Genomic DNA, 27,069 nt, shown 5'->3' on the forward strand with positions numbered 1-27,069 from the left:
AACAAAATTATTGATTTAACGTACGTTACATATTTCAGTTTGATGTATATAATTAAATTAACACTGTTTTTCGTTAAATGTTGTCATTTACTCGTAATCTTAACATTATGTCTTCTGCTAAAAGTTGCATCTACTCTATACTACAACTTTGACGATATATTTCTCAAAAACTATAAGATATTTTTCAAAAATTTTTATTAGTTTTTGTACGTCAACTATCCTACTGTGAAACTGCATTAAAAAAATTCGTTTCTTAACATTAAAAAATTTGAATTTTTTTCCACCTTCGAACTACTGTGCCCGCTTTCGATCGCTCGTCTTTCACATCATAAGTCGGACACCTCGCCGTTCAGTTCATGCACTCTTCTTTCACGCCTTGGAAACACTTCACTCGCTCGTCTATCCAAACACTTCACATTTCCTCAAGACTACACGCAAGACCATTCGTTCTCACGTATTAGCACATAAACAATCAGGAATACTATATCACTCGTCGCCTAACTGTGACGATCGTTCCGAAGATCGTCTACAGAGGGAAGTTCCATTTCTGATGAGTAATACAGTATTCCCGCGATAAATGTGACCGCCATAAGGCCAAATTTTACATTTATAAAGGACTATTACATTTATAATAGACCTCAGTTTCACATTTATCGCGACAACGCTGTAGTAGCAAAGCTTGATACGCTATAATTGAGCACGAATGGTCACAGTTATGGAAATTCAACCACAGTCGATGAATACTATAGATCAATATTTTGGAACATAGCGAGTTAAAATATGTTCCACTTTTTCAATATTTTTATGTGTACAGTGGGATAGATATTTTTCAGTCCACCTTGAAAAATTAAAATTAGAAATACACAAGTTTGAAATTGAACTTCAAGTGCTCGAGTTTATGTTGCATTCAGTTTGCTTAGTTGGAGAATTTTCTGATAAATGTTAGATTAGTCGAGGAGAAAATATATTACGAGCGCATTTAATTAAAGTTGTATTCGGAAATTACCAGAAACGGCACCAAATCTCGATAGATGCTCATAATTTCCGATTCGTGAACATCTTTCGAGGTACCGCTACACCGAATCGCGTACGTAACATCGAAATAGGTGATTCGCATACCTGCACAGGTTGGTGCAACATGATCGTACAATCCAGTGGGTAAGCACAGTATCTGTCGGAATCCAGTGAGCTTGTAACCTTTCTCGCAAGTGTAAGTGACAATACTGCCCACGAGAAGGCTTCGATTGAAGCTCGTCTTCGCCGGTATCGTCTCAGTTTCGTCGATTTCATCTATCTGAATGTAACTGTGTGCAACAGGGGTTGGAGAATCGCACAAAATCGGCTCACAACGTGGCGGTGGCCCGTTCCAACGTTCGTCGATATCACAAGTCAATCTTGCGCGTCCTTTGATGAAAATAAAACATTACTTTTTCGTGCAAGACACTTCGATTTCACTAAGCCGAGCTACCAGATTGTTCAATAAGTTTTGTCGTTCGATAAAACTAGATTGCTATAGTACTAGGTTGCTTAATAAGTTTTATCGAATGACAAAACTTATTGAACAACCTATCACAATCGTAGAAAACTATTTTTACGAATATGCGTTTGAAATTAATCGAAATGGATCCAACTAGACGGTTGTAAAATGAAGTAAATCTTGCACGCCTTTTGATGAAAATAAAACATTATTCTTCCGTGCAAGACACTTCGATTTCACTAAGTTGAGCTACAATCGCAGAAAACTATTTTTAATTATCAATCCCTACGGTGGCACGAATGTGCGTCTGAAATTAATCGAAATGGATCCAACTAGGCGGTTGTAAAATGAAGTCGTTTGAATCGACACAATGGGTAAACAGAAACATCGATCAACAATAGCACATTTTCTTACCGATCGTTTTAAAACAGTTCCTTCAGCAATGGATAGCATTGGGGACACAGAATCTGGCGTTATTCAAATTTATTTACGTATCGCGACGTAGGATCGACAAAGTTTAGTTCAGAATTTAGTACGATTCTTTTTTACGAAGGACGAGCGAGACGGTTTGCAACAATTCGTTTGTCTTCGTTGTATCTCGTGTCGCAGTCCCGAAATTAAGCAACGATGCGCGTTGTATTCTTACCGGTCATTTCGTATCCTTCCTCGCAGGAGTAAAGCACCTGACTCAGATAACTAACGGTATTGTTGATAAGTGTGTAACCTCCGTGTTTTATGCTTGCGGGATAACCGCATTCGATGCCTGAAACGAAGGTTGAATTTAAGATCTAGCAGACTTATATGGTTCAAGAGCCAGAGGTCTACTTCGAGATCACGGGTTCTTACTTTTGCACACTGGTGGAAACTCGTTGTAAAAGCCGGTATCGAGGCAAGTACGAGTCGATGGTCCTATAAGAAGGCTACCCGCGCTACAGGTATACTCTACCGTTGCACCAACTTCGTACGCGCTACCAGAATTCCGATCTGTAGTTGTGGTCACCATCATTGTGGAATTTGGTGGCTGCTCCGGTCGACCACACGCTCGTGGTTCTGCAAACGAGAATTCTTTGCTTTACTTTCGGTTGCATCGTTTTCCAACCTGAACGCTAACATTGGTAAGTGGTTCGTGCTGTTTCGACGATATTATTCCGTAAATAAAAAAAAAAAAAATAACCACATTCGTCCCCTTTAACACCTTGCCCTACGATTTAAATTTCGACAAGACGTGTCACAAACAACAGCAAGTTTGAACACAACTCTCACTGTCCTTTTCTTTTTCTTCGAAAGACTCCTCCTACTTCTTGAACGCTGAATTTTCTTTTCGAAGACATCAAAGATTCTTTTCTAATGTTTTTAAGAAAATATATTTCAACGTACGAATGTGCTTAAAACTCACACGTGGTTCTTACGTTTGGCCCGATTCTCTTACGTATTAAGTAATTACGAGGCACTCGAGATTTTTAAGAAACTTTATACACAGTGTCCCGGTAAACAAATTTTAAATTTTCGTTCAAATTATAAGAGTAGAGAACTATCAGAGTTTTCTTGCACGACCTTAATTGACTTTGTGTTATGGGTATTTGTATTAAAGAATAGAAATCTCTTAAGCAACTTCACCTAAAGGAAATCAATACGTAAATAATTTTTGTTCGATAGATTTTTCTGTTACTTTTACTGTTTAAAAGAAAATTAAGGCGTTAATTTTTACCGAGACACCTTCTATACGATATTACTGAATTTTGTTTTAAAATTTGTCTTCAATTCCCTAAAAATTGATTTCAAACAATAGCTAGCCATAGACTGGAATTCTTCCTGTGGTAAAGTCAAAGGAATTATAATTACATTTTTTACTGTCGTTATGTCCTCTTGTTACATAAAACGAACATAATCTTTTTGTTGTCCATTGATAGAGAACTTGGAATAACTATAATCGTACACAAAACGACAAAAATCCTTTTGTACTGCGGTAAGTAGCGTTCTTTTTGTGTGGAGTTCATTTTCCTTGTGAAAAATGCCAGTGTATGGTTAGTTAATTGGTAATGAAGATCAAGGACCAAATGGTCCTTTCAGAGGCTACTACATCCATTTATAGATGTTAAAGATGTAATTCCACGGTATACTAAACTAAAATTCTATTTCGCGTAATAACAATATTTTTGCCACAAAGAACTCATCATCTAGCAGATCTTGTCTTAAACGCGAGGTTATTAATCGTTTATCTAACGGTCTCCAATTACTCGATAGTTCATTAGTAGGTACATGTAGATTTACTGTACATTGTTCAAACGGTTAATAGCGTCACGTGGAAGACAAGATCTGTTAGGTAAACCTTAAACGCAGTGAATACTAACTATTACTATCTGGTATGAAATTATGAGCTCATTATGAGAACATACAAAGTTTTTACCAGATGATAAGGTATAATTTCAGGTAAGTAGCATAAAGGAACCACGGTAACTGTTTTTATTTTCTTCGGTATTGAACGTATCGATACTTTCTTTGATTTAAGAATCGATCTTAGATCAAAATCATAATTTTGTTTAACACTGAAACTACCGACAGTGAACGTATTATTATTTGTATCAAATCAGATACGTATCTTCGAAGTTAGATGAAGACAAATTAATTTACGAGTAAGGGAGAGCGGAGTCACTTTGATTTTGAATACGATGCAAAAGCTACTGCATTTATAAAAAAAATTCTTCTATATACATGTTACACAATTATCTAATATTCTTGAACCACAGCAATTTCGGTGCACGTCAAGTAATATCCAAGATATTAATAAAAAATGCATCGGTTGCAACACTGCGGAGACAATAGTAACATAAGTTCAATTCTAGAAAATTAAGATATTTATTTAACTAAATTGTAATTAGTTAGAAGCGAAAGACATTCCTCTAGTACCTCTAGTTGAAACCTGACATAACAAAGCTTTAAGAAACAAAATTCAAGGTTGAATTCTGTAAGTGGATTTGTCTCTTTATTTTTTGTCAATAAAATTTTGTTTTTTCTGTTCTTCGTTAAAAATGTTGTTCCAAGCCCTGTAACTGATCGTTGCAGATATATTGGTGTCTTCTTCTTCAACTTTTACTCTTTTTGAGTAAAAGTTGTAACGTTACAATCGACACCGACTGTTAGTATTACAATCGCCCCTAACCGTACTTGTGAACTTAAATTAAATATTTTTATTAACAACATCTTTATAAATACTAAACGACGATCAGTATTTGTTTAAGAAAGATCAAATTGAAGTTTTAAAGCAGAAAAGAAGAAAATATTTGCTAAAAGAGCGTTTACATTACAATTTTAAAATAGCAAGAAAGGTTAACTTTTGGGTACCTCAGAGTTATTTTCTTCATTGTACAGTCGTCTATTTTGCATCTACATAAATACGATAAATGAGCGTGTTCCAAATGTCATTTCACACTATACACTTGAAAACTTGTATTAATATTTATTATATATTTCGAGATACATCGATCCCGCTCTCCGCTACCATTACTTGTCTACTTTGATAATTGTCTACGAATATTGTAGACAAAGACACCGTTAATAATTGAGTAATTTTAAAAAGAAGTTCGAAACAAGTCAAATCGATCCCTTTGGTAGTTCTGGTGTTAAACCGTGGTTAACGTTTTTATCGTGCAACGGTTAACGCATATGTGATGAAGAGACGCGTTTCTATGGCCATGAAGCTAGTGCCGGTGTACAATTTGATAGTAATGGGAGAAAGATATACGGAAGTAAGATTTGAAAGTCGATACTTACGATGCTGGCAGATGAAATTTAATCGAGCTGTGCAAGGGGTATCGGACCAGAGCCAGCCTCTACTGCCATCGTATCGAGCGCAATCTTCTTCAGTGCCCTGAGGCAGACTCCAGAAAGAAACGGAAACCTCTTCACCGCTTCCTGTCCACCTCCAAACCGATCGATCTTTCTGATCTCTCACTGCACCCATCCAGTATTGACTAGACGTATCGCTCCTTGATAAAAAAAGAAAAAAACACACACACACACATACACGTTAGAGATACAACGATAATATATTGAAGCAAACACAGAAAATGTTTTTTTCGGAAAATATGAACCGCCTACGTTAACTTTGAACGAATAACACCGATAACGAGTCGAATATAAGTTTTGTCAAAGTATTTTCTGTTAAATTTCTTTATGTAAAATATATCTAGCAGAAAATTGATCTGAAAAGATCAAAACGAGAAGCGAATATATATATGTGTATAATCTTCAATTAGGTGAACGATTGTAAACCGATCGTATGTAAAACGAAAACTGTGAAAAATGAAAATGGAAACATTGTTCTTCGATTGTTAGAATAGCGATGAAATATTTATAAATAAAAGGAGAAGAAATTAATGCTGATTTTACTAAAAGCAACAAAAAGTCCAACAATAGATTGTAGACTACAAATTTTTAAGAAAATTTTACATTTTAACATTTGTTTTTTACATTTTCATACTCGATTATGTACATATATGAAAATATTATAGCTTCATAGATCATTAGGCAATTCAAATTTCTTATAACCGAGATCTCAATGTTGTTGAAAAATAACGTCTCGGTAATATTCTTTCAAGAAGCATACCAATATGAAAAAGGAAATCTTACAATTTTTATTTGAAAATAATTATTACTCGTTTATTACTAATTAAATAAATAGGCAATCATTGAATAACTTCGATTCATATTATAGATTCATACAACGCCCACCTATGTCGCCTCCACAATTCCCACGATATAAATCCTTGCAAGGCAGGATTACTTTCGTCCACTAGAGTACCACCTCGTGCACGACAGAACGCCAAAGCTTCTCTGAACACCAGCGGTTGTCGATTATAGAAAATGTAACATTTTCCATTGTAAGTCGCCGTTGATCCTGGTGGTTGATCTCTAAACTGTGGACACCTCTCGATTGGGAGAGCCTGGGTGTGAAAACAATATTGTAACATAAGCGATCAAACGAGAAGAAACGTTAAAATTTACACTTCGATATTGAATTCTCGTTTCTCCTTTTTATTTTTAAATCGTTTTCAACGACAAGTTTGTTTTAAACGCAAACCCCCTCTAAAGATTCCCATTCTGACGAGCAAAACAAAACTCGGTATTTACGAACGCATTAATCCTTTCGCTCGTGATTTTTCATTTTTCGAAATAAAGATTCAATTTTCGTTGTACAAACGCACTGAATTGTTTCAAATTTTGTAACGTCTAGTACGAGCTACAGTTGAACTGGAAACTGTAAATATTTACTCACGATTTTAATAACGATCACCGTGTTGCGATATTTCAAATGAACGAGAAACTATATTTGAATATTTTCGATTAACGTAGTCGAAAGGTAAATTCGACGTGTTAAATTTCATGTTCAGCGAACGAAAGGGTTGATCGCTTCGAGCGTAGTGCAATGAATACTGCACCTGATCGGTGTAAACGAAAGCCTCGCACAGTGAAAGCTGCACTGGCATCGGTGCCGGTGTGTTCGCTTCCAAGTGTACAGAAACGAAAGCTCCGGGCATAGGCGGATTGCAGGGAAGGAATAGAGGTTGTCCTTCTTCGAGGGGTCCGGTGAAGCGATTGCAAATTGGATTCGTTCCCAAGTCTGGACGATTATTGCCAACACGAACGACGATTGTTCCGGATATGCCATCGTCTGTAATCAAAGAACGTGCAAAGACTAGAAAATCGATGCAACTTCTACGGATTACGATAAAGTACTGTTCGACAAAATTTTGGGTATCCTCCTCGACGACTCGGGAAAATAAACTAGAGGCACTAGTGTAAATTTCATACGACGTAATCGATATTATTTTTATTTATTTACAACGAGAATCGTTGTACATACGATAACGTAATGGATTTATGTATCAGTTTATAAAGATATGTATAGTGTAACAGATGTCGGTTGTTAATCGAACAAGCGTAGACAGCTTGATAACACAGTCGTGTAATAAAGTATTCTATTTGTAAAAGAACTCCATTTATTTTCGAGATATCACGTGACAATATTGAGCCTCCCGGCTAAAGCTAACGCGTTAATTAAAAGTACGAGCCCCAACTTTACTAAATACAAGTGGTACGTGTCTTTTTTTATACACATTTGATAAAAGAAAGAAATACATTATACGTGTTTACTAATTGTTTAAATCGAAGCTTTAAGATAAAGCGTGAGATACGTCCATTGAAAGTGGAAGAAACAAGCTTTGCACCGATAAATAGGTAATAATTTTAGAATCAAGTGCAAAATAATTGAAGCAAGAGTCAGGAAATGTATATAATTTGGTGTCACTAATATTGTTCGTATAAACACTTTTTGGACAAACCGTGTATAATAATTTACTCGACGAGTCGAAGAACAATGCAAGTCCAAAATGATCGATTTTCAAATAATCTCGAAACTGGATATGTTACAAAATGTCTAAAACTACACGTTGAGATCAAGAACAGTACAAAATGTACTGTATTCGGGCAGTGTCTTATGTTTAATGACTGCGAAAGAACTATTTCTTCACAATATCTAAAAATGTAATTTTTAGATTTGTGTCTATTGTTCGTTGACTCATCGATTCAATTCTATTCGCAATATTTGTTATTTTTACTTCGAAACAATGGAGCTCATCGTATCGTATTTTGCAATGAGATACCTTACTGTTGGTCGACGAAACAAATTTTGAATCGAATGGAGTCTCGTTTACAACTTGGATCACTATGCTCGCACAGTGGCCGATTGCAAACCTAGCATTTAGACGGATAAAATCGTCTCGAGATAATCCGCAGCTCGGCGAAGACTACATCTTCCGACCTGGAAAGCATTTCAGGTGTGACCAGATGGACAGCTATCCAGAACCATGAACTCCAATTACATGCTTTCCCCGTTTTGTCCCTTGTAATCGTCTTTGAAATTGTGACAGTTTCTTATTTACATAAAAAAGAAAAAAAAAAAGAAAAAAAAAAGAAAAAATGCTACCCTGCCCGCGTAGAGAAACTTCTCGAGTCATCTCGCGTTGTTGAAATCAGTGTTTACAACGATGCTAGTATTCATCTTTATCGTGAACACGTAATATAATAGATTGTTGAATAAGTTTTGTCGTTCGATAAGAAATGGAACGATTAGGTTCGTTGTTTCATTCTTCTAAAGATGGTACTACGTTAATATTCGTATATTTACAGTTGTTCAAAGTTGAAGTGTCATAGTATTTTTTTACAATGGAGAAAACGACAAAACTCATCGAACAACCTAGTAAATCTCATTTTATCAAACAACGAACTTGTATTCCACGGTTAATACTTTGGCAAACGACGTTTTAGTAGCAACGTTTCATCGAACGAAACAATAATAATCATAAATTACTCCAGAATGTTCTTTTACCGATAAGAAGCAAAATAATTTACATGTAGTTTCTTTCTCGTGATTGCATTTCTTCTGTATTGTTCGTACTGGATAAAAACTCTGAAACGTTCAATAAATATGCACATTTTGCACTGTTCTTTCCAATGTAGGAACCGGAATGTACAATAAAACGACTTTGAGAAACTTTTGATAATTGCAGAGTTAACTTCCAAAATGTTTCGTATGCGTTTTTAAATATATGGAAAATTATGATAAAGTGTGATAAATCTTTTCACATTTTTTCTGCACATGTTTGTTTTCAATGTTGAAAATATACGTTTTGCACCAAAAATATAGTTTATATATAGTACATTCTATTCTTTTCAATGTGACCAAATTCTTCCAACTTTTAATTGCTACAAAGAAGATTTATACTGAAAATATTTTAGATTTATTTATACCTGTTGACTCGTAGTAAGCAATACAACCGAAAAGAAAGCGATTTTATTGATTCGATAAAAAAGTTTATCCGTTTCTTTCCTAGTTATTTATTATGTTAACTAACAGACATTAATGTTATACCGAATCTAATATAATCTACAAGATTTCAAAACTTTCCTTTCAGTATTTTGCGAAGATTGCTTAATTTATATCCAACAAATGTACATTTCAAACTGAAAGACGGTAAAGCACAATTTCCTTGTATTATGTTATTTTAGATAACATCGAAAAAAATTTTCTTTCTATTTCTTTTATCGCTTTCCTTTACTAATGTGGAATAATAATTTTATTTCTTTAAGTCAAGAATAATTATTATACTATCTTACTTTTAGAAAAGACGTTCAAACGATTAAAAAACAGTTTGTATAATTTATTGTCAAATATATTTTTCCCAATCGTAGTACTTTTTCGATCATAATATTATCGTTCTTGTATAATTAAGATTAGTATAATAGATGTGATTGGATGATTCTGTATTTTCTTGGTTCTCCGATTGTATTATAAGATTAAAAATACAAGTACTGTACATTCGTAATATTTTTGACTGAAAGACTTTGAGTCTAGCATCGAATGATAGAACGCTTTAAACTTAAATAAGTTCCACTGTCCAAAAACAAATTGATCAAAAATAATCTTTACTCGACGCATGGTCTAAAATCTTGTTTTTTATGTTGTTACTTTGAAGAAGAAGAAGAAGAAAACCTACCATTTTTTTTTATACGCGAATTGTTTTCCGAGAAAATCCTCTTGCATTCGCAATTCGAATCTTTTCTTTGTTTTTACAACGATTTCACATTTTTGCGGCTTATTTCACGTATTCCGGAAGTCGTTTGTTTTACATTCGCGCTAAAAGAGCACACGATGATCTATGAGTTATGGTAGTACGATGCCATCGAGTTTCTTTCCGTTCTGGCGGAAATGCGAGCGGTAGTAAACGATAGCCGATCTCGCGTGCAATTAAAACACTTTGCTGGTAGTTTCTTATCGACGAGACGCAACGTGAAAGTTGCTTCTTCTATTGCTGTGGCCGAGACGGTTGTAAAATATCAGCTAATTTAATTATGGCTACCGTGAGCGTAAGTCCGTTGGCGAAACGCGAGAGACGATCATGGCGATCGTCTACGTGAACGTTAGTCGAGTTGTGTTCGAGCAAAGATTGAAAGAAAACGATATTATTCCGAATGAAATCACTTTTTTTTTAGTATAACGTACAACATATAAACGTATAACCGAAGCGAAACGAAAGTATATCGAATCGACCGATAATCGCGTCGGATCTCGATAAAAGATCGCGTAGTTGTTATTCATCGGTACGAAGTGTTATCGCACGAACGCTTTTTGCATAATTTATAAAATGTCTAAAGTTCGATCGAGACATTAAACACGATAATGGTGGGAACGCACCGAAACTCACATTAAAATATTTAAATATATTTCGAAGATTTTAAACGTAAATATTTGTAAATGTTTTATAAACTTCAAACGGTACAGTGTTGCAGGAATGATACTGTAGAATTAAATTAATATATTTTGTACTTTTGATTCGCGTTTATTTAAAGGTAAGAATAAAAGGGGTTTTACGTTCGAATAAAGTATTCGATCATGTGTCTTATTTTTGAATAATTCTTCGTCAAATTTTACAAACGAGAGAATAACAATCGTATCGATTATCGAAAAATTTCAAAAATCGACGATAAATTGTTATCGATGTCGGATAAATTTTAATTTCTTTTGCACTGTTATCGCATACATTTTTAACGACAGTAACGAACGAACACCTCGAGACAAAAATGTGTGCACGTAAAAAGTAAGAATAGATTTTAAGAAAATAACCAACGATTACATTGGATGATACAGGAATTGATCAGAGAACGTATCATAAAAAGGATCGTGGAAGGTTGAAAACTATTTTTCAAGGAAGGAGCTAGCAAATTCTTTCCACAAATAACAGAGTACTCTCACTCTTTATTTCCGCGTAAACAGCGCTGCTTGTATTATTATCTAGGATTTCGTTTAACGGTGAAAGTTTTCCCTTGTTTTTGATCGGTCACTTAGACCGCTGTTAGATTTCAACAAGTAAATCCACTTTCGAAGAATTGCGGAACTTGTAAATGCAAGGTAGAAAAAAAAAATGCATTAAGAGTTGTAAAAGTATCGAAGAGGTTCTCGTGAAGTAAATCTCGAGCAGAGTTGTAAAAATCAATCCTCTTTATAGATATTGTTCGATATATTGATCATTTAACAACGTTCGAATTGAATTATTCGTTCTATGCACTTGTTTATATTAGAATACTTGATGCAATTAGTTTAATTTGGTTGTTACGTTGACGACAAAAATAACGTTGGAATATATTGTTTCACACGACGATTATTTCAGTTATTCGTTGATCGTGATTATCCATTGGTCGGTAATTATTAATCATCGAATCAGATGTTAATCATAATCGTTGATCGTTAATCAGATTACATTCCGTCCAAGACTGCAGCGCGCGTGCATACGGAGCACGTGCAAAAGAACTGCATCGTGGTCTAACAATAAAAAGTGAAAAGACTCTCACTTTCGTTCTGGAGAGTTTCTAAAACTTTTCGCGCGCAACTAATATTTACGGTTTCCTATAGGACGACAAAGATAGATGAGCAAATTTATGACCGTATTTTATGACTTGTTTAAATGACACGGTTCCAGTTTAGGTTTCGGTCGCGATCATTAATCGCAACGACACACTTTTCATCTAGAAAGCATCGGTTAATTTTCGCAAAGGGTGCACCCACGTAAACTATGGGTACGAACTATGGTACTCTATGGAGAGAAATGGAAAAATAGTGATTCGTAGTACAATGTTAAGAGCGATGATCCTACAAGCTTGAAATCGACGCGCTGAACACTCGAGGTGTGAGTCATGGTTTAATCGTTTTAATTGTAAGGGCAAAATACAACCATGATCGCTTATGGAAGAATCATTACCTAAACATGTATCGATTAAGACTTAATGTTTGTACTTATTACTTATTTACATCGCTTATATTGTATTTTATATTCGAGCACTTCTAAATGTTACTTACGTTTCGCTGAATACGAAGAAAGGCAAGAGTTTTTAATATTAGGATTATTTATACATAGCTTTTGAAATTTTTTAAAGGGCATGCTCTTCATATAACTTACAAAGGTTGTAATCAATTGTTATCGTTAAGAATTTTACATTTAGAATTACGTTTGTAATATTGGAAAATTTGTGTTTTATACAATATGTTTGTAAATTGTTACTTGATTCGAGTTATTTGTTTTTTGCATATCATTGCTACTGTATCTTTAATTTTCGTAACACGGTTTTTTCATGCGAAAGTATTAAGATGATATATTCAATTGAATTATATATTGGTCGTGAAGATTTGCAACTTTTATGATCGTGAATTAAATTGTCGAACATCGTATTTTACTATATTTTAATATAGAACAATTAATTTTTATATTTTTCTTTTTCCTTTTTCAAGTATACATTATACTATACTCATGCTATATTAATTACAGTAATTGCAAAGACACTCGATGAAAATTTATAATTGAAATAAAATTAAAAAATTAATCTAGATACGTTAAATGAATTTCATTTGAATTAATTTTACGTTACTTCATCTGCGCAGAATTACTCTATCAAAATGCATAATTTTATCGACACAAAAGTAACTATGTCATATACAATATATAAATATATAAGTCCCATTTTCGTTTAATTCATTTTTCTTTTTATTTTTATTTCACGAATTGCTGTTTATTTTATCACCGAAACAAGCATCGTTAATGTTCTTAGAATACTCCCTATTTTTATGATGAATGATATATTTTTATTCGATTATTCGATCGATTTTACAATGAACATTGTTTCGAATTGCAATATAATATGTATATTTTAATGTATTTAATCGTCTAACTTTTAAACAATAAATAATGCGTAAAGTCAACTGTAGAAGTAACTCCAGAAGTACTATACCGATGTTTCAGTTCATTTCATAGAAACATCCATTAGGTCGTGAGATTCGATTGCGGTCCAAAATACAATGGCCTGGGAATTGTAACAAAGATAAAATCTAAGGGAGAGTTGCCTAATGAGTACCGGTCACCTAAATCGTGCTTCTTCAATCTCTTTGTTGTTACTCGATACAAGAACCATTTAGTGGAGAATAAATGAAATACCTGAGCAATGAAAAGTAAAGCTAACAAATTTACAGACGATATTTCGTTTTGTGCGTGCTATAAACATTTCAAAGTATCACAGTCACTTATGAAATGAACATAAATATGTTATTACATTGAAAACATATATTAATCCTAAATAAAAACACAAATAAATCGTATTTAGTCATTACTATTATGCGATGGCTTTTTTCTATTTTTTATCAATAAAATAACATATTAACATTATTATAGAGAAACATTGTTTAATCGTTATTATTATACATATACATATGGCTATTTTTATTCTATTTCTTTGTTATAAAGTAAATAGACTAAAGTTGTCTAATATGAGAATCTTTTCCAATATGAGACTGCAGCTTATCTCCGTTACAAATCTTTGAAATGTCATAACGATGATTCTTTATTTTGTACATTTGTTGACGTTGAAATCAATTCAGCGTCTTGGGTAACCATATTGGTAAAATACATTGCAAAATGTTCTTGCAGTGGTTCGATTAAGTTACAAATACCTTTAATATGGTAATTGTATAATCATTTTCATAAATACTGCAGTATAGTGCATTCAACAGAGTTCAAGATTTTCTAATTACATATCATTAAGTAATAAAGTACTTTGTAAAGTAGTACATATTTTAGTTTTAAAACGTTTAATCTAATTTTGATGAAAGTGTTCTCAATCGAATATTATGATTTTTAAATAACGAAGTACTTCGTAAAGTAGTACATATTTTAGTTTTAAAACGTTTAATCTAACTTTGATAAAAGTGTTCTCAATCGAATATTATGATTTTTGAAAAACCGAATACTTAAATAGTACCTTTTGTTCTATTATACTATTATAAAAATACTTATTACGAATTAATTTGTTTTTGATAAATATGATTAACGTCTAATAATAACTGTTCTAAATATTAATTTGCGTTCAAAATATCAAATAGTAAATATAAGATAAAACGTTTTCGATTTTGGTGATTCTTCTCTACTATCTTTTCAACACAAACGAAAGCGTTGATCCGTTGTTTATTCTAATGGACCGTTTCATGCTCACCTTGTTCGTTATTACGCACACCTCTGAGTATCGAATCGCGAAATTGTTCGTTCATAGAGCGCCACTGCTACTCGTATAATTGGTGGCAATACCAGTTTATCGATAGAAAGCCAGGCGACCGCGCCATTGAAATGAAAGTGGCGGTCGAACGTTCGTTGCATTATGAGTATTGAATTCTAAACAGCGAATAGTGTAAAACTCGAGTTTTTTTTACGGCTTCTGGCCAGTTTCACCTACGTCTCATCAACATATTTTATCTCGAGGTAGTTAATACACGTTTATTAATTTATGAATAATTCCATCTACTTGTGATGAGATCAGATTTAGGAACTTGCTTTGTTAGCAGAACTGGTATGGTCGTAATATTTGTTTAATCTTTGCATATCTTGCAAATATACACATATAATCTTGCATAGAATGCGAGTTAAGAAATAGACGTTGGATCGAGACGTACGGAATATTCAAAGTTAGAGAAATTAAAGCGAAACGATTTCAATGAAAGACAACGAAGAGAGCTTAAAAATTGATTCGTAACATTTACCTTTGGATGAATAAAACGAATGACATTTTGTTGGTTATTTACCTACGTGTACGTGTGTTTCTGGCAAGTATGTGTACGATTTGTATACAGCATTCGTGTGGTGTGTATATTAAAAAAGAAAGCGTAATGCAGCATTCAGATTATTTATGAACTTAAAGAGAATTTATTCGAGTGGAGATTTATTGTAATAACCATCTTTTCGAATAAAAAAATACTGCTTGTTTACGATCAATATCCACCTCATTTGGAAAATCGAAGGAAAGATACGCGAATAATGACCATCATCGTGGAATAACCGTTTTTCGTAGTTTCTTTATCAAGATAAAAATTCGTTCCGAAAAGTTGAAAAATATCAATTTCCTGCTCTTGGTCGTTCAATTGTTCTTATATTAAGAATCATGAGATGCGTGTTTAACTATTGTGAATATAACCGCGAAGAAAAATAGAAGACTATGTATCAACTTTCACCGTCAACAAAAGAGTATAAGCCGATCATTAGTTCGATGTACGTATGTATGTGCACAGTGAGCCAAGCTTGAATACACAGGATGATTCGTATAAACTGACCAACGATCGAATTACTTTCCAAAACTTGAAGAGGACACCTTGTGGTGTGCACGGTTAGTTTGTAGACGGAGGTGCCAAGGTCAACTTCCTTTTTTTGAACGGAATGTCCAGTTGCTCGTAGCAGAATATGATAGAGCGATAAATCTCTATGGTAGAGTATTAAAATATAACCAATAGTCTCCGAGATATCCAGCTACGAAAATATTACAATTTGGTTTTGCTTGTCCTGGAATAACCCTGAATCGTAGATCATTGAACTCGATCCTCCGAACAGAGTATTTTCTGAAATATTCAGCTTCTACGCCAGTATTAGGATACCATTTACAGTTTTCTATCGTTCAACACGATGAGAACGTACACGCGAGATGATAGTCTAATCTTTTCCCTGCTGAATTAATCAGTGGTTGGAATGGCCTTTGTGCTAAATTAATATCACAATTTATTTTTCAATAATTATACTTATACGTATGTATCAAAATTAAACGAGGAAGTAAAAGATCTTAGATAATTATTAGGAAAAATCAAAGGACGTCGTGTCTTTTTTAAGCTCGAGCATAATATTGTTGATCACTCTCGAGTATACTCGAGTACAGCAAGTAAAAGGTTAAAGATTAAAGATTACAATTCTAATGCTTTGATATGTAGACGAATATCGCAGAAAATGTTAGTTTAGGCACAGATATACTCACGTTTTTATTTCCAAAATTCATTATTCCGTTTGAATCTACTAGAACCTCCGAACATTTCATCTAAAGAGATGACGTTCAGTTAATCTCATATCCTCCATCTTAAAAATTAATCTTGATCATCACAACCTTGGTTATCAGGCAAATCCTTTCTAAACGCAACGTTCGTGTTTAGATAACTTTTTTGTATCTCTTCAAGGTTCTATAATACCTCAATTGGTCGGTTTACATGAATCATCCACGCAATTACTTCTCAAACTATTAAAAGTAGAAGGAGGATGTTTGATACGAAGAAAAAAATATAATAACAAAGTTGAATTTTTTGTGACTATTTGCAGAGATGTATCTCACTGTACATTTCAAGATGCATCTATTAAGAAAACCAAAGATCAATCGTGTACGAAATACTACCATGGATATTACCACAAGTATCAAGTTTGAACATATGGAAACAATTGAATTAATTTACAGCTGCGTATACTAACTTTTGTGAGTTATCAATTTCTTAAAATCAGAAATCAGAATCGATATAAAATGATATGAATTTTTTCAAATTCTTTAAACATTCCTTTCACTGACTTTTTATGTTCGATAAATTTACTATGTAATTGTGTATAATAACATGTAATGGTAACATATCGGGATACTAATAGCGAAAAATGATTTTGATGTTACTTACCACAACATGGTTTGCCAAAATCCAGCCGCACCAGTTGTACCATATACGGTTCCAGTAAATTCACGTACCACCATGGCCTATGTTCCGGTCTGGTGAGGGTACACGTCTGAGGGGTGTAAATTTGACCACTGCTACCATCGACAGCTCGCTGCGGAATTCCACCTTCTGAGCTGCTTGACTGCATTGGTGCTTTGCCTCCAGCAACATTTAAAACTATAAGAAAAACAAAATTATAAATAAATCGTTAGTTAATTCATTTTTGTAAAATATCCAAGTTATTTTCTTAAAATATACAGATTTTTTAAGTAATTTCATAACGTCGCATTAACTGCACCTAGCTGTTTATTAACGACAACGAGTTGCTCGATACTCTAGACTAGTGATTTTCACAATTTTTGGAGAACGCACCCCTAAAAACAAAAAAAATTTCTGCATCCCGAGATAAGTTTAAAGTTTGTAGGTTTAAAACGATACAAGAAAAATATATTCTTATGGTTGTTAAACTTTGATAGTCAATAGTAGAAAGAAATGTTTAAGTTGTCTATGTTTTCCTGCGTTACAAATTTTCTTTGGCGCTTCGTTTTGAATTGCAACACACCTCCTCTAAGAGTCGTGGCCCTCGTTTTGGAAAACATTGCTTTAGACGGAAAGACAAACGAATGCTTTATTACAGTTTTTGTATCTATCGTTGAAATTTTCTCTTCGATTTTATATTTTCATAAAACATTAAGTAATTTTATGGTCAAGGCGGTTTTCCAAGAATCTTGAAATAATAGAAACTTTCTCTCAACGTTGTACCAGAATTCGATGAATGCAACTCAAATATGTGGTTTACTTCAAGACTTTAAAACGAATATTTTTAAAGTCAAAGACTTTAAACCACCATTAGTTGTGACACATTGTATAGAAGATACAGGCACAGAAAAGAGAGTAATGAAATTTGTAGCGACGAGTAATACGTGTCGAATAAAAACCATTAATACTGGTCGGTAACAGTGACAATTTAACAATTTTTGATCAGGGAACTGCAATGTAGTTCCACATAGACGTATGTTATAAGTTTTTGGAGATGGATCTTATGTCGAGAAATCCGTCGAGTTGATTGAAAACATTTTACGAACTATTATCTAATAGAATTACAATTGTCAATTAATTGTAAGCATGGAAAGATTGGACCAGAAATTCAACTCGAACGATTAAAATCGATCGTAAACGACCCATCGTCGTTTGAAAAATTCTGTAACAATTTATTAAACATTGTTTGTTGCGAGCTATAATTTTCGTACAAACTGTGAGCGATCGATAGTCGACGAAGGACCAGTGAGTGTCTGCTCGACTTCGTTTCATTTACTTTATACTTTTTACTATACACGAAAATTAAAAGATTCTCCTCAGATTTTACTTTGCCAGTCATCTTTACTTGACAGTATCTTATTTTTTGAAATCATCGTTTCAATTCTGACACAAAATTTCGATTTTCCCTTGCATCGGTAGAATTAAAACGTGACGTCGTAAAACGAAATGTAAAGTTAATACAAGTAACAGAGGAGAGGTATACATTTATTAAAAAGCGGAGGTACAATAGTATTTTCGTCGATATATACATGTATGGTTCTACTCTAATAATTTTCCTACACGTTTCAAATATACAATGAATCTCAATTAAACTGACCAAGGTTTCGTTGCAAAATTACTCGTCCTTGATCCCTGTAACTCTTCGCGTACAGTTGTCAAATCGTCGTTCGGTTATTCCAGATCGAGTATTTGTTTCGATTTTCTCGTTCACAGGGTTAAGAAATAAACCACAAGGCACGCGACAGGAAGCACCGATTAGTTTCTTCTTGTCCATCCCTTGTGCGGTTTGTTGCATTCCTAGTTATCTACTGTACTTATTGCTATGCAACGCAAAGTGCCCCGCCCGAATTGCGGTACTCGCAACACGTGCTCGTGATGTGTTGCGAAGCTTCGTTATATTAACACACGTATGGTTTCTGGAAAGTACTACCATACTAGCATCAGAACAGGTTATGCCAGACTTTAATCCTGTCATTATTATCTCGTGATTATACTTCATTGATCCGTACGCACCGATCGTACCTGCAACTAAACAGAAATATACGAGTCTCGAGTCGAATTGAATCTAACTTCGATCCTATTTGTTCGAGATTTGTTTTTTCTTCTGACAAATATTATAGATACCTACGATTCGCGTGTAAACAAACCGAAACGCGCGCAAAACGAACAATCGAAAGTATAAGAAGAAATAGAAAGAGCCTGATTGACTATAAAGAGCCACCAGATAATAACTTCGCTATCTGATGTCCCAGTTTGGTAAACTGAGTTTACCTAACACTCTTAATTACAATGCTCCAAATACTGACGGAGCCACCGAACGTTTAATTACAGGTACTCGTTATTCTTTAATATCACTTTCCGTGACAAAATTACACTAATCGGGACGATGATTCACCAACGCGCGATAGACATCTGCGAACGCAATAAGGCACTGTTTCCAATCATCCGTGACAGGTCGGCGTATAATCGAAGGACAACGCTGCGAGGCTCTGAGAAAATCTTAGTAGCTCATTGCCATTCCCATTAAATAAAAAGAAGGTCGGGCATGAGTTACGTTACACGGGTGAATAGCCGTTTGGCACGCAGATGTGCATTTCTGGTCGCAAAGTTTCGTATACGGCAAGTGCTGCACATTCGCGAAGAAATTGCCGGTCTTGCGGTAGTTTTACTGTACCGTAACGTGAGAATTTTATCGGCGCTAACTGGCATTGCCTCAATGTCGGTAGTCCTCGACACACCGGGAACGAGATCGCCCCTTAAATCGGTGTCGCTAATTGATTCGAGTGGTCGCCATGTTGAGGAAATCCTCGCAGCCGTGTCACAAAGTGAATTAGATGTTACAGAAACGGATGGAAATTTCTAGATCTCGTCGGGCACCGACGAGATTCCAAGATTTTAAACCTACACGAATTTTATATTCTCAATATTTAATATTAATTTAACGATATCACTGTTGCATTATTTTACAATCGATACATCGTTTACCATAAATGCAAATATTCTACGTTTATGATATCTTCTTCTTACATGGTTACATACGCCATAATTGCATAAAATCTTCAATCTAACGACCGCACGAGTAAAATTACATTTTTTCGATAAAATCGAAATGATTATTTCATAAACGTACATTATAATAATCTAGTCTTAATTAAGCATTCGACGTGGTTATGCACTTTCCTTAATCGTATTAGACACGAAAATTTTGCTTAATTTAACAATCATTCGCAAGTTTTCTACGGCGTTCTTGTCGAGACTGTTTCCAGACTATGAGAGTCGATTTAGATTCTTCTCGTGGAAAAACTTTATTGTTTATAACTTGTATCGATAAAGTATTGAAAATGGAGTATAATTTTATACCTATTCTAATTCACCGAGTCATCTTCGACGCATTATGACTTGCGTTACCGTTGCAAAAACAAAAAAAAACGATTTCAACTTAGTCACTAATATAGCGTTAATTATTACTTATTATTCAATTCTTTAATTTACTCGGAATAATTTTCTTGGTATTGGAAAGTTGCGAAATTTTGCTTACCAAGTTATACGTCTATCTCCTTCATTTTACCCTGGTTAAACAATGGACGGTCGTAGCATGTTTAAAATTTATTTATGCTTTTACCCTTTATACAATTCACGTACATTAAAATGAAAATTTCTTACAAAATGACAGTGTATCTCGAAATATATCTCTTCGACAGTACCGCAAAATATGAAATAAAGATACCGTTAAGAAATTCATAAAGTAGTAAACTGTTTAGTTTACCTATTTAATAAGGACTAAAAATATTTTACAAATTGACCAGAAGATACTGAAACATGTTGATAGAATACGGCTCGTAGAATTATTTTGTAACACTTCGATGAATTCGTTACTGTAATCTATTATCATATCCTCGACCATTAGAACGTTATTTCATACATATTACAAACCATAAGCTTAAAATCACCTTCGTAACTGTTACATTTAAGTGTAATATTTAACAGTGACTACTAGTATTTATCTAAATCTATCCATACGTAGATACTCCTTATCTACTCTTAGAAGAATCATTTTATAGCACCGTTAAATTCTTTAGCTCGTATCTTATTTAGGTTAAGCAATAAAACAACCGAACGTGTAATAAAATCTCATGCATACGTCCATCAATAAGAAAGGTTTTAGGAGCAAAGCGGATATGTAGGTAGATATACATTTAAAGAATGTAAACGATTAAACGTATGTTTCGTTGGTAATGAGCGCTTGAAATACAACGAAACAGTAATGACAGTTTATTGCAGTATATATAAATTTTCAAAATAACGTTTCGACCAAATTATTTCGTGGTTCTTTTCGAATACAGATTTAACCGTACCATGAAAAAACATCAAAATGATTACACCAACATTTTTTCGTAAACGCATAAAAAAGTAGAAATAAAATAAAGCAAATTAAAGATTAACACAACTTGTAAAAACAAAATTTAGCTACCTCCTTTGATCGTTTCTCTTGTTGGATGAGAATTTATTGCTTGTAGAATTATGAAAGAAAACTAAAATACATGTTTTACAAACAAGCTGTTTTTGAAATTTTGCATACTCCAATAGCTACAAGTTTTTCGCGTATTCTGGTGTTTGAATTGTTGAAAAATTTAAAAAATTGACGAAAGGAGACTTAAATTTCGAATGGCATGGACGTATATTCATAGATTATTCTCTTTTTACATTTTACCTCTACCAGAGGTTGACTTTTCCCGATAAGAATTGCATAGAAAATGTTTCGTAATATCTTGTAACTTTGCTAAATGAAATCGTGAAAATAAAAATTTGATCAAAAGATTCGTATGAGAAAAATTGCGTTTAATCTAAAACGCAAACACTATTTTCTCAAAACTAGGTTTTCGTAAAAATAAAATATCGGAAACGATTCTCTACGATTTTCTTCAAATTTTTAATACGCACACTTAGAAAACTTATCAAAGAGATGTTGAGAGCAGAATTTCGAGAAAAAAGATTCCTATAAACAAAGAGAAAGATATTAAAGTTAAAAGATACAAAAAACTTTCGACTTTTCTTAATAAAATAAAGACAACGTATTTATTCGCATTATATTTCTGACAAACGGAAGATGTACCTTTCTAAATTATAAATCCATCAAAAATTCTTATTTCGATTTCTCATGAATCCGAAATCGTGCCCAAAGAAGCTACACACTTAATTAAATATAATTCCCCTGGTTATTAATACATTTTAATGCAATTTTGTGAAAGCATCCACCTACAATGAACAATACGTTGCATCGATTTCGAACGATTACAGTCATTAATTTCTTAGTAATAATCAATAAACGAAATAAATATTGAAATTAAAGAAAAGGTTGCTTTCTTCAATTCTGAGACTACCCCCTCTAATTCGTATCGAGAGGTACGTTGCAGCAGAACGAAAACACGAGGGAATTTTAAATTTCAAAAAGTTACATCAAGATCGTGCAGGATAAATGAAAAGCCAGATAGTATATGGATTTCGGTTTCGGTTGAATTAAATTGAAAAATTCCCTCTACCAAAATTGTTTCCGTTACTAACCTTCAGTTTACGATCAATGTAATGTAATTCATCCCCGATTCCCGCAACGAGTGATAATGCGCGGTGAGACATTCCCAGCCACTGAGGATCGTGAATATTCAATGTGGAAAGTCTATCGAAAAACCAAAGAATCTGCACATTGGTCGTGTTGGCGCGCATTGCGCGAAAGGAGCCGATTAAAGAGGCAATCGACATTCTATCCGAGCATAGGTATACACGATACACACAGAACACGTAATTGATGCGTTCTCGACCTAAACCTACATACCGACTCTTGTGAGCCAGCGTATGCCGCACGCGTTCCCACAAGCACCACATACGCGGCTACGTTATAATTTACAGTTATTTCTTATACGGGCCATTACGAAAGGTTTCGACTCGAACACACTATTCAATGATATTAGATCGAACGAAACGATGACTCAGGGTGAGCCAATATTCCGATTGAAATTGGCCAGGAGAAAAAAAATGGTGTCCCTATTGTTCGATTTTTCAAACGTTGATTAAAATTGCGAAGAAAGACACTTCCGATAATTCAAACGGAATGTTTGAAAGTTAAAGTTGCTTGTCGTAAAGAAAGTTAAAATCTCGAATCACCAAAATGTGGAGTTCGAAGACACTTTTAGAGCAATACAATACTCGCGCGAGATATCTGATTCTTTTATGAGCAGGGTTCTTCGATTTACAGTTGTTTCACGTTACTCTTCTAATTCGAATTCTTTAAAAAATAATTTTTTAACTTATCGTTGACACCGTTGGATTTGGCTTAATTTCTCATATTATTTTCAATGAAAGAGTAAAAAAAGAAACATTTGGAAATTTAGAAATAATTTATGCTATATTAGATATTGGATTCCTAAGATTTATTGTACGAGCTCGTCATACATTTACTGTAAGATTAAATGTTGATACACGAACATATTTTATTTGTTCGAAATTTGTTGCGACAATCTTTAAATTCTATTATCCGCTCACTTCCGGGGATATTCTACGAAGACTTTACAACGACGAACTCCGGTGACAGTTTTTAAATTGTTTCGTTCGTATTATCCTGCGTTTTGTAAAACGTGATTAAAAATTGTTCGAAGTTTGTTGCGACAATCTTTAAATTCTATTGTCCGCTCACTTCCGGGGACATTCTTCGAAGACTTTACAACGACGAACTATGGTGACAGTTTTTAAATTGTTTCGTTCGTATTGTCCTGTGTTTTGTAAAACGTAGTTGGAAAACAATGAATAGCGAAAGTAATGTTACATCAGCAATCGGAAACTATTGTAAATAGAACGCGCAGATTGTTAAACGACAAACCCTTGAGCAACGATACGGATACTTTCATTTACGGCGATTTCTTAAATTTTATGAATGGACGATAGAAAAAGTTTGGTATACCGTGTTATTTATAGATACACAGTTTTATTTAGCTTGTATCAACTCACACGTTACTCGAATATTTATTTTTAGTTGTGTTTGACCGATTAGAATACAGATGTACACAATTTGCATGCAAAGAGGCGCTCAAGCGCTTAAGCCGTAATAGGTTGATTGTAATAGTTCAATTTTTCTTAAGCGCGTCGTATAACCAGTTAGTGGTCACGCATATGCACGATGCTAATATGTTTTCTACTTCTATGCCTGGAGCGAGGCTGAAGGCGGAGAATATTAATCGTGAATTCTCGCATAACACGAAAGTGTTAAAACGAAGACAGTATCTTCGTTACGATACCATATCTTTTATTAGAACGTATATACTTAAAAATAAAAATTGTACACAATGTACATACTACACCGTACAAGTTATAAATTATTTACAACATTCGGATGGTTCGAGAGAATCCACGAAGTAATCTCACGCCTTGGATGCGTATGATATTAAATACAACATTATGCGATCGATGAAAATTATTCACTGCTTAGTAATCGGTGTTACCATTTTATTTTTATAGAAAGTATTAAATGATTTTTTACGCAGCTCGTAAACACAGATAATATCATTTTATGGTCTGTACGAAGGAAAGAATGTGAAAAATTATAACTAGAGGATGTAAGCGTTTAACTTTTATTGCGCTCCGTGCAAGGGTTTAAAGGCGATGATTAGGACTTTTACGGATGGTAAAATTTGAAAGAAAATAAGTGAAAGTTGGCGTAAAAGTTACAGAGTGTAACACGAGTGCGAAGATCCGGGAATCCGATTTTACTTGTTAATTACGAACGAAAATTGTGTTTCCAAGAAAAGTGATTCGAGGAACTGGTAACTGGACAAACCAACTGAAATAAAATACTACGAAAAGGAGAAGGACGTGACTCGTAATTAAAAGCAACGTGATTTAGGGAAAGAAAGAGGTAACACGGAGTATTTAAGAAAGGAAAACTTTAAATACGTCTCAACAAAATGACTCAAAGTGGCTTACAGTAATGTCGACGAAACGTATAGTTTATATTTATCTTTGCAGACAGCTAAAATTACGGTATAGGTGCGATTACGTATCCACTTGTTCGTGAGCGGCAAAGAAGTTTACCTTCGAAATGTCAAGTTCACGCACAAGTGCGTAAGTGGCAATCTGTTCTTGCGGTTGGCAGAAAATTGCGGGAAACTGCAACTCGAAGACTAAGAGAGCAATTTCGCGCGGTGATTGTGAATTCGTTCGCTTGTTTATTTACGACGACGAAACGAGGACACGATAAACTAATCGTAACCGGTGATTTTCCAAAGGAATACGATTTGAAAAATTGCGTGCGTTTCATTCGTCTGAAAAACAGGCAATGATGATTATCGCTATTATTTTGTTTCACCGCGAACATTGTTTCAAAATCGGTGTTGTCATTGCGACTGGGTAAAATTAGCACGTTATATGTGTGCGCGTGTGTGTGTATTCTTTATAATATGTATATTCTGTTACGTGAAATAAAAATTTCACACTGAAAATTTGTATTTAAGTAATATCTTCCTATTAACTTTGTAGAATCAATCTTTAAATTTTCAACATATAGATTAAGAACGAACAAGGAAAAGAAACTGTACATTTGCAAAGAACTATAAAAGCACACATGCATGTTTTTATCGTCTATTTTTGACGATCGTTATTTGTCAACACATTTTAATATTTTAATTAGACTTATGCATGTAGGTATGCAATTCATTTAAGGATGCGCTCGTCCATACGTATTGTCAATTTGCATTTGCAACGAAGAGAAATTGAACAGTCTATATACAAGTTACGTATGAAAAACAGCTCGATCTACGAAAGTTAGTTTTATCCCTTTAAACAAATTTTTGCAGTACATAAAAAGCATAGTGTCTATCAAGATATTTATGCATATCCAAACTTTCATAATTTCTTGAGTTTCCAAATTCGGGATCTTTCCTTGCCTTGATACGAATATCGGTATCGTTCTATTCTCACTGAACATCTGTGTCGGTATCAGTACATTCTCCAACTCCTAATAAAGCAATTGCTAGTCAGTTAAAAACTTTAATTCCTGTAGGAATAGCAATAATTATTGTAGCTAAGATAAAATATGTTCGTGTATCAACATTTAATCTTACAGTAAATGTATGACGAGCTCGTACAATAAATCTTAGGAATCCAATATCTAATATAGCATAAATTATTTCTAAATTTCCAAATGTTTCTTTTTTTCCTCTTTCATTGAAAATAATATGAGAAATTAAGCCAAATCCAACGGTGTCAACGATAAGTTAAAGAATTATTTTTTAAAGAATTCGAATTAGAAGAGTAATGTGAAACAACTGTAAATCGAAGAACCCTGCTCATAAAAGAATCAGATATCTAAAAGTGTCTTCGAACTTCACATTTTGGTGATTCGAGATTTTAACTTTCTTTACGACAAGCAACTTTAACTTTCAAACATTCCGTTTGAATAATCGGAAGTGTCTTTTGAAGACATTAATGCGAGATCATTTTCCCGTGTAATTGGGCATAATAGTCGATGAAGGCTGTCGCCGTTGCTCTTAACAAGCAAGATATACGTCATCGTAAACAATTAGCAAGATTGACGCGTTTTTCAAAGACACAGACTGCACCCAAAGACTTTAGCAACGGTAAATAGATTGATGAGGTCCTACGATCGTAACGGAACTACTTTCTGTAAGGCACACTGTACATTAATATATAATACGTACAGTTTCCCAACTACTCTGTCAGTTCGTAGTTTACGGGTGATTAATGTAGAGATCGTGTTGGAATTTCATGTTTTATCTATTCACCAGTATTTCAATCGTTGGATAACTTATTATATGTGAAGACGAATGTTCTACATTCGTATACGAGCGATCGGAATATACATTTTTAGTTTGAAAAACGCTCTAAAGAACGCGGAGACAGTTCCTGTGGTCGCCGGAGCGTATCGGCATCATGCTTCTAATTCGTG

General features: G+C 34.0%; 1 protein-coding gene across 1 annotated transcript in view; it reads right to left on the reverse strand.

Annotated features, from left to right (window-relative positions):
* Positions 1-27,069, reverse strand: part of LOC143147791 (uncharacterized) — a 55,847-nt gene that overhangs the window by 11,316 nt on the left and 17,462 nt on the right. The window contains exons 3-9 of the mRNA XM_076313389.1: positions 17,043-17,255; positions 6,916-7,148; positions 6,209-6,420; positions 5,249-5,463; positions 2,324-2,527; positions 2,124-2,240; positions 1,120-1,404 (exon numbers count right to left, since the gene is read on the reverse strand). Coding sequence (XP_076169504.1) covers positions 1,120-1,404; positions 2,124-2,240; positions 2,324-2,527; positions 5,249-5,463; positions 6,209-6,420; positions 6,916-7,148; positions 17,043-17,255 — 1,479 coding nt within the window. The remainder of the gene's footprint in view (positions 1-1,119; positions 1,405-2,123; positions 2,241-2,323; positions 2,528-5,248; positions 5,464-6,208; positions 6,421-6,915; positions 7,149-17,042; positions 17,256-27,069) is intronic.

This window comes from Ptiloglossa arizonensis, chromosome 6 (genome assembly GCF_051014685.1).
Source record: "Ptiloglossa arizonensis isolate GNS036 chromosome 6, iyPtiAriz1_principal, whole genome shotgun sequence".
NCBI classification, from domain to species: domain Eukaryota; kingdom Metazoa; phylum Arthropoda; class Insecta; order Hymenoptera; family Colletidae; genus Ptiloglossa; species Ptiloglossa arizonensis.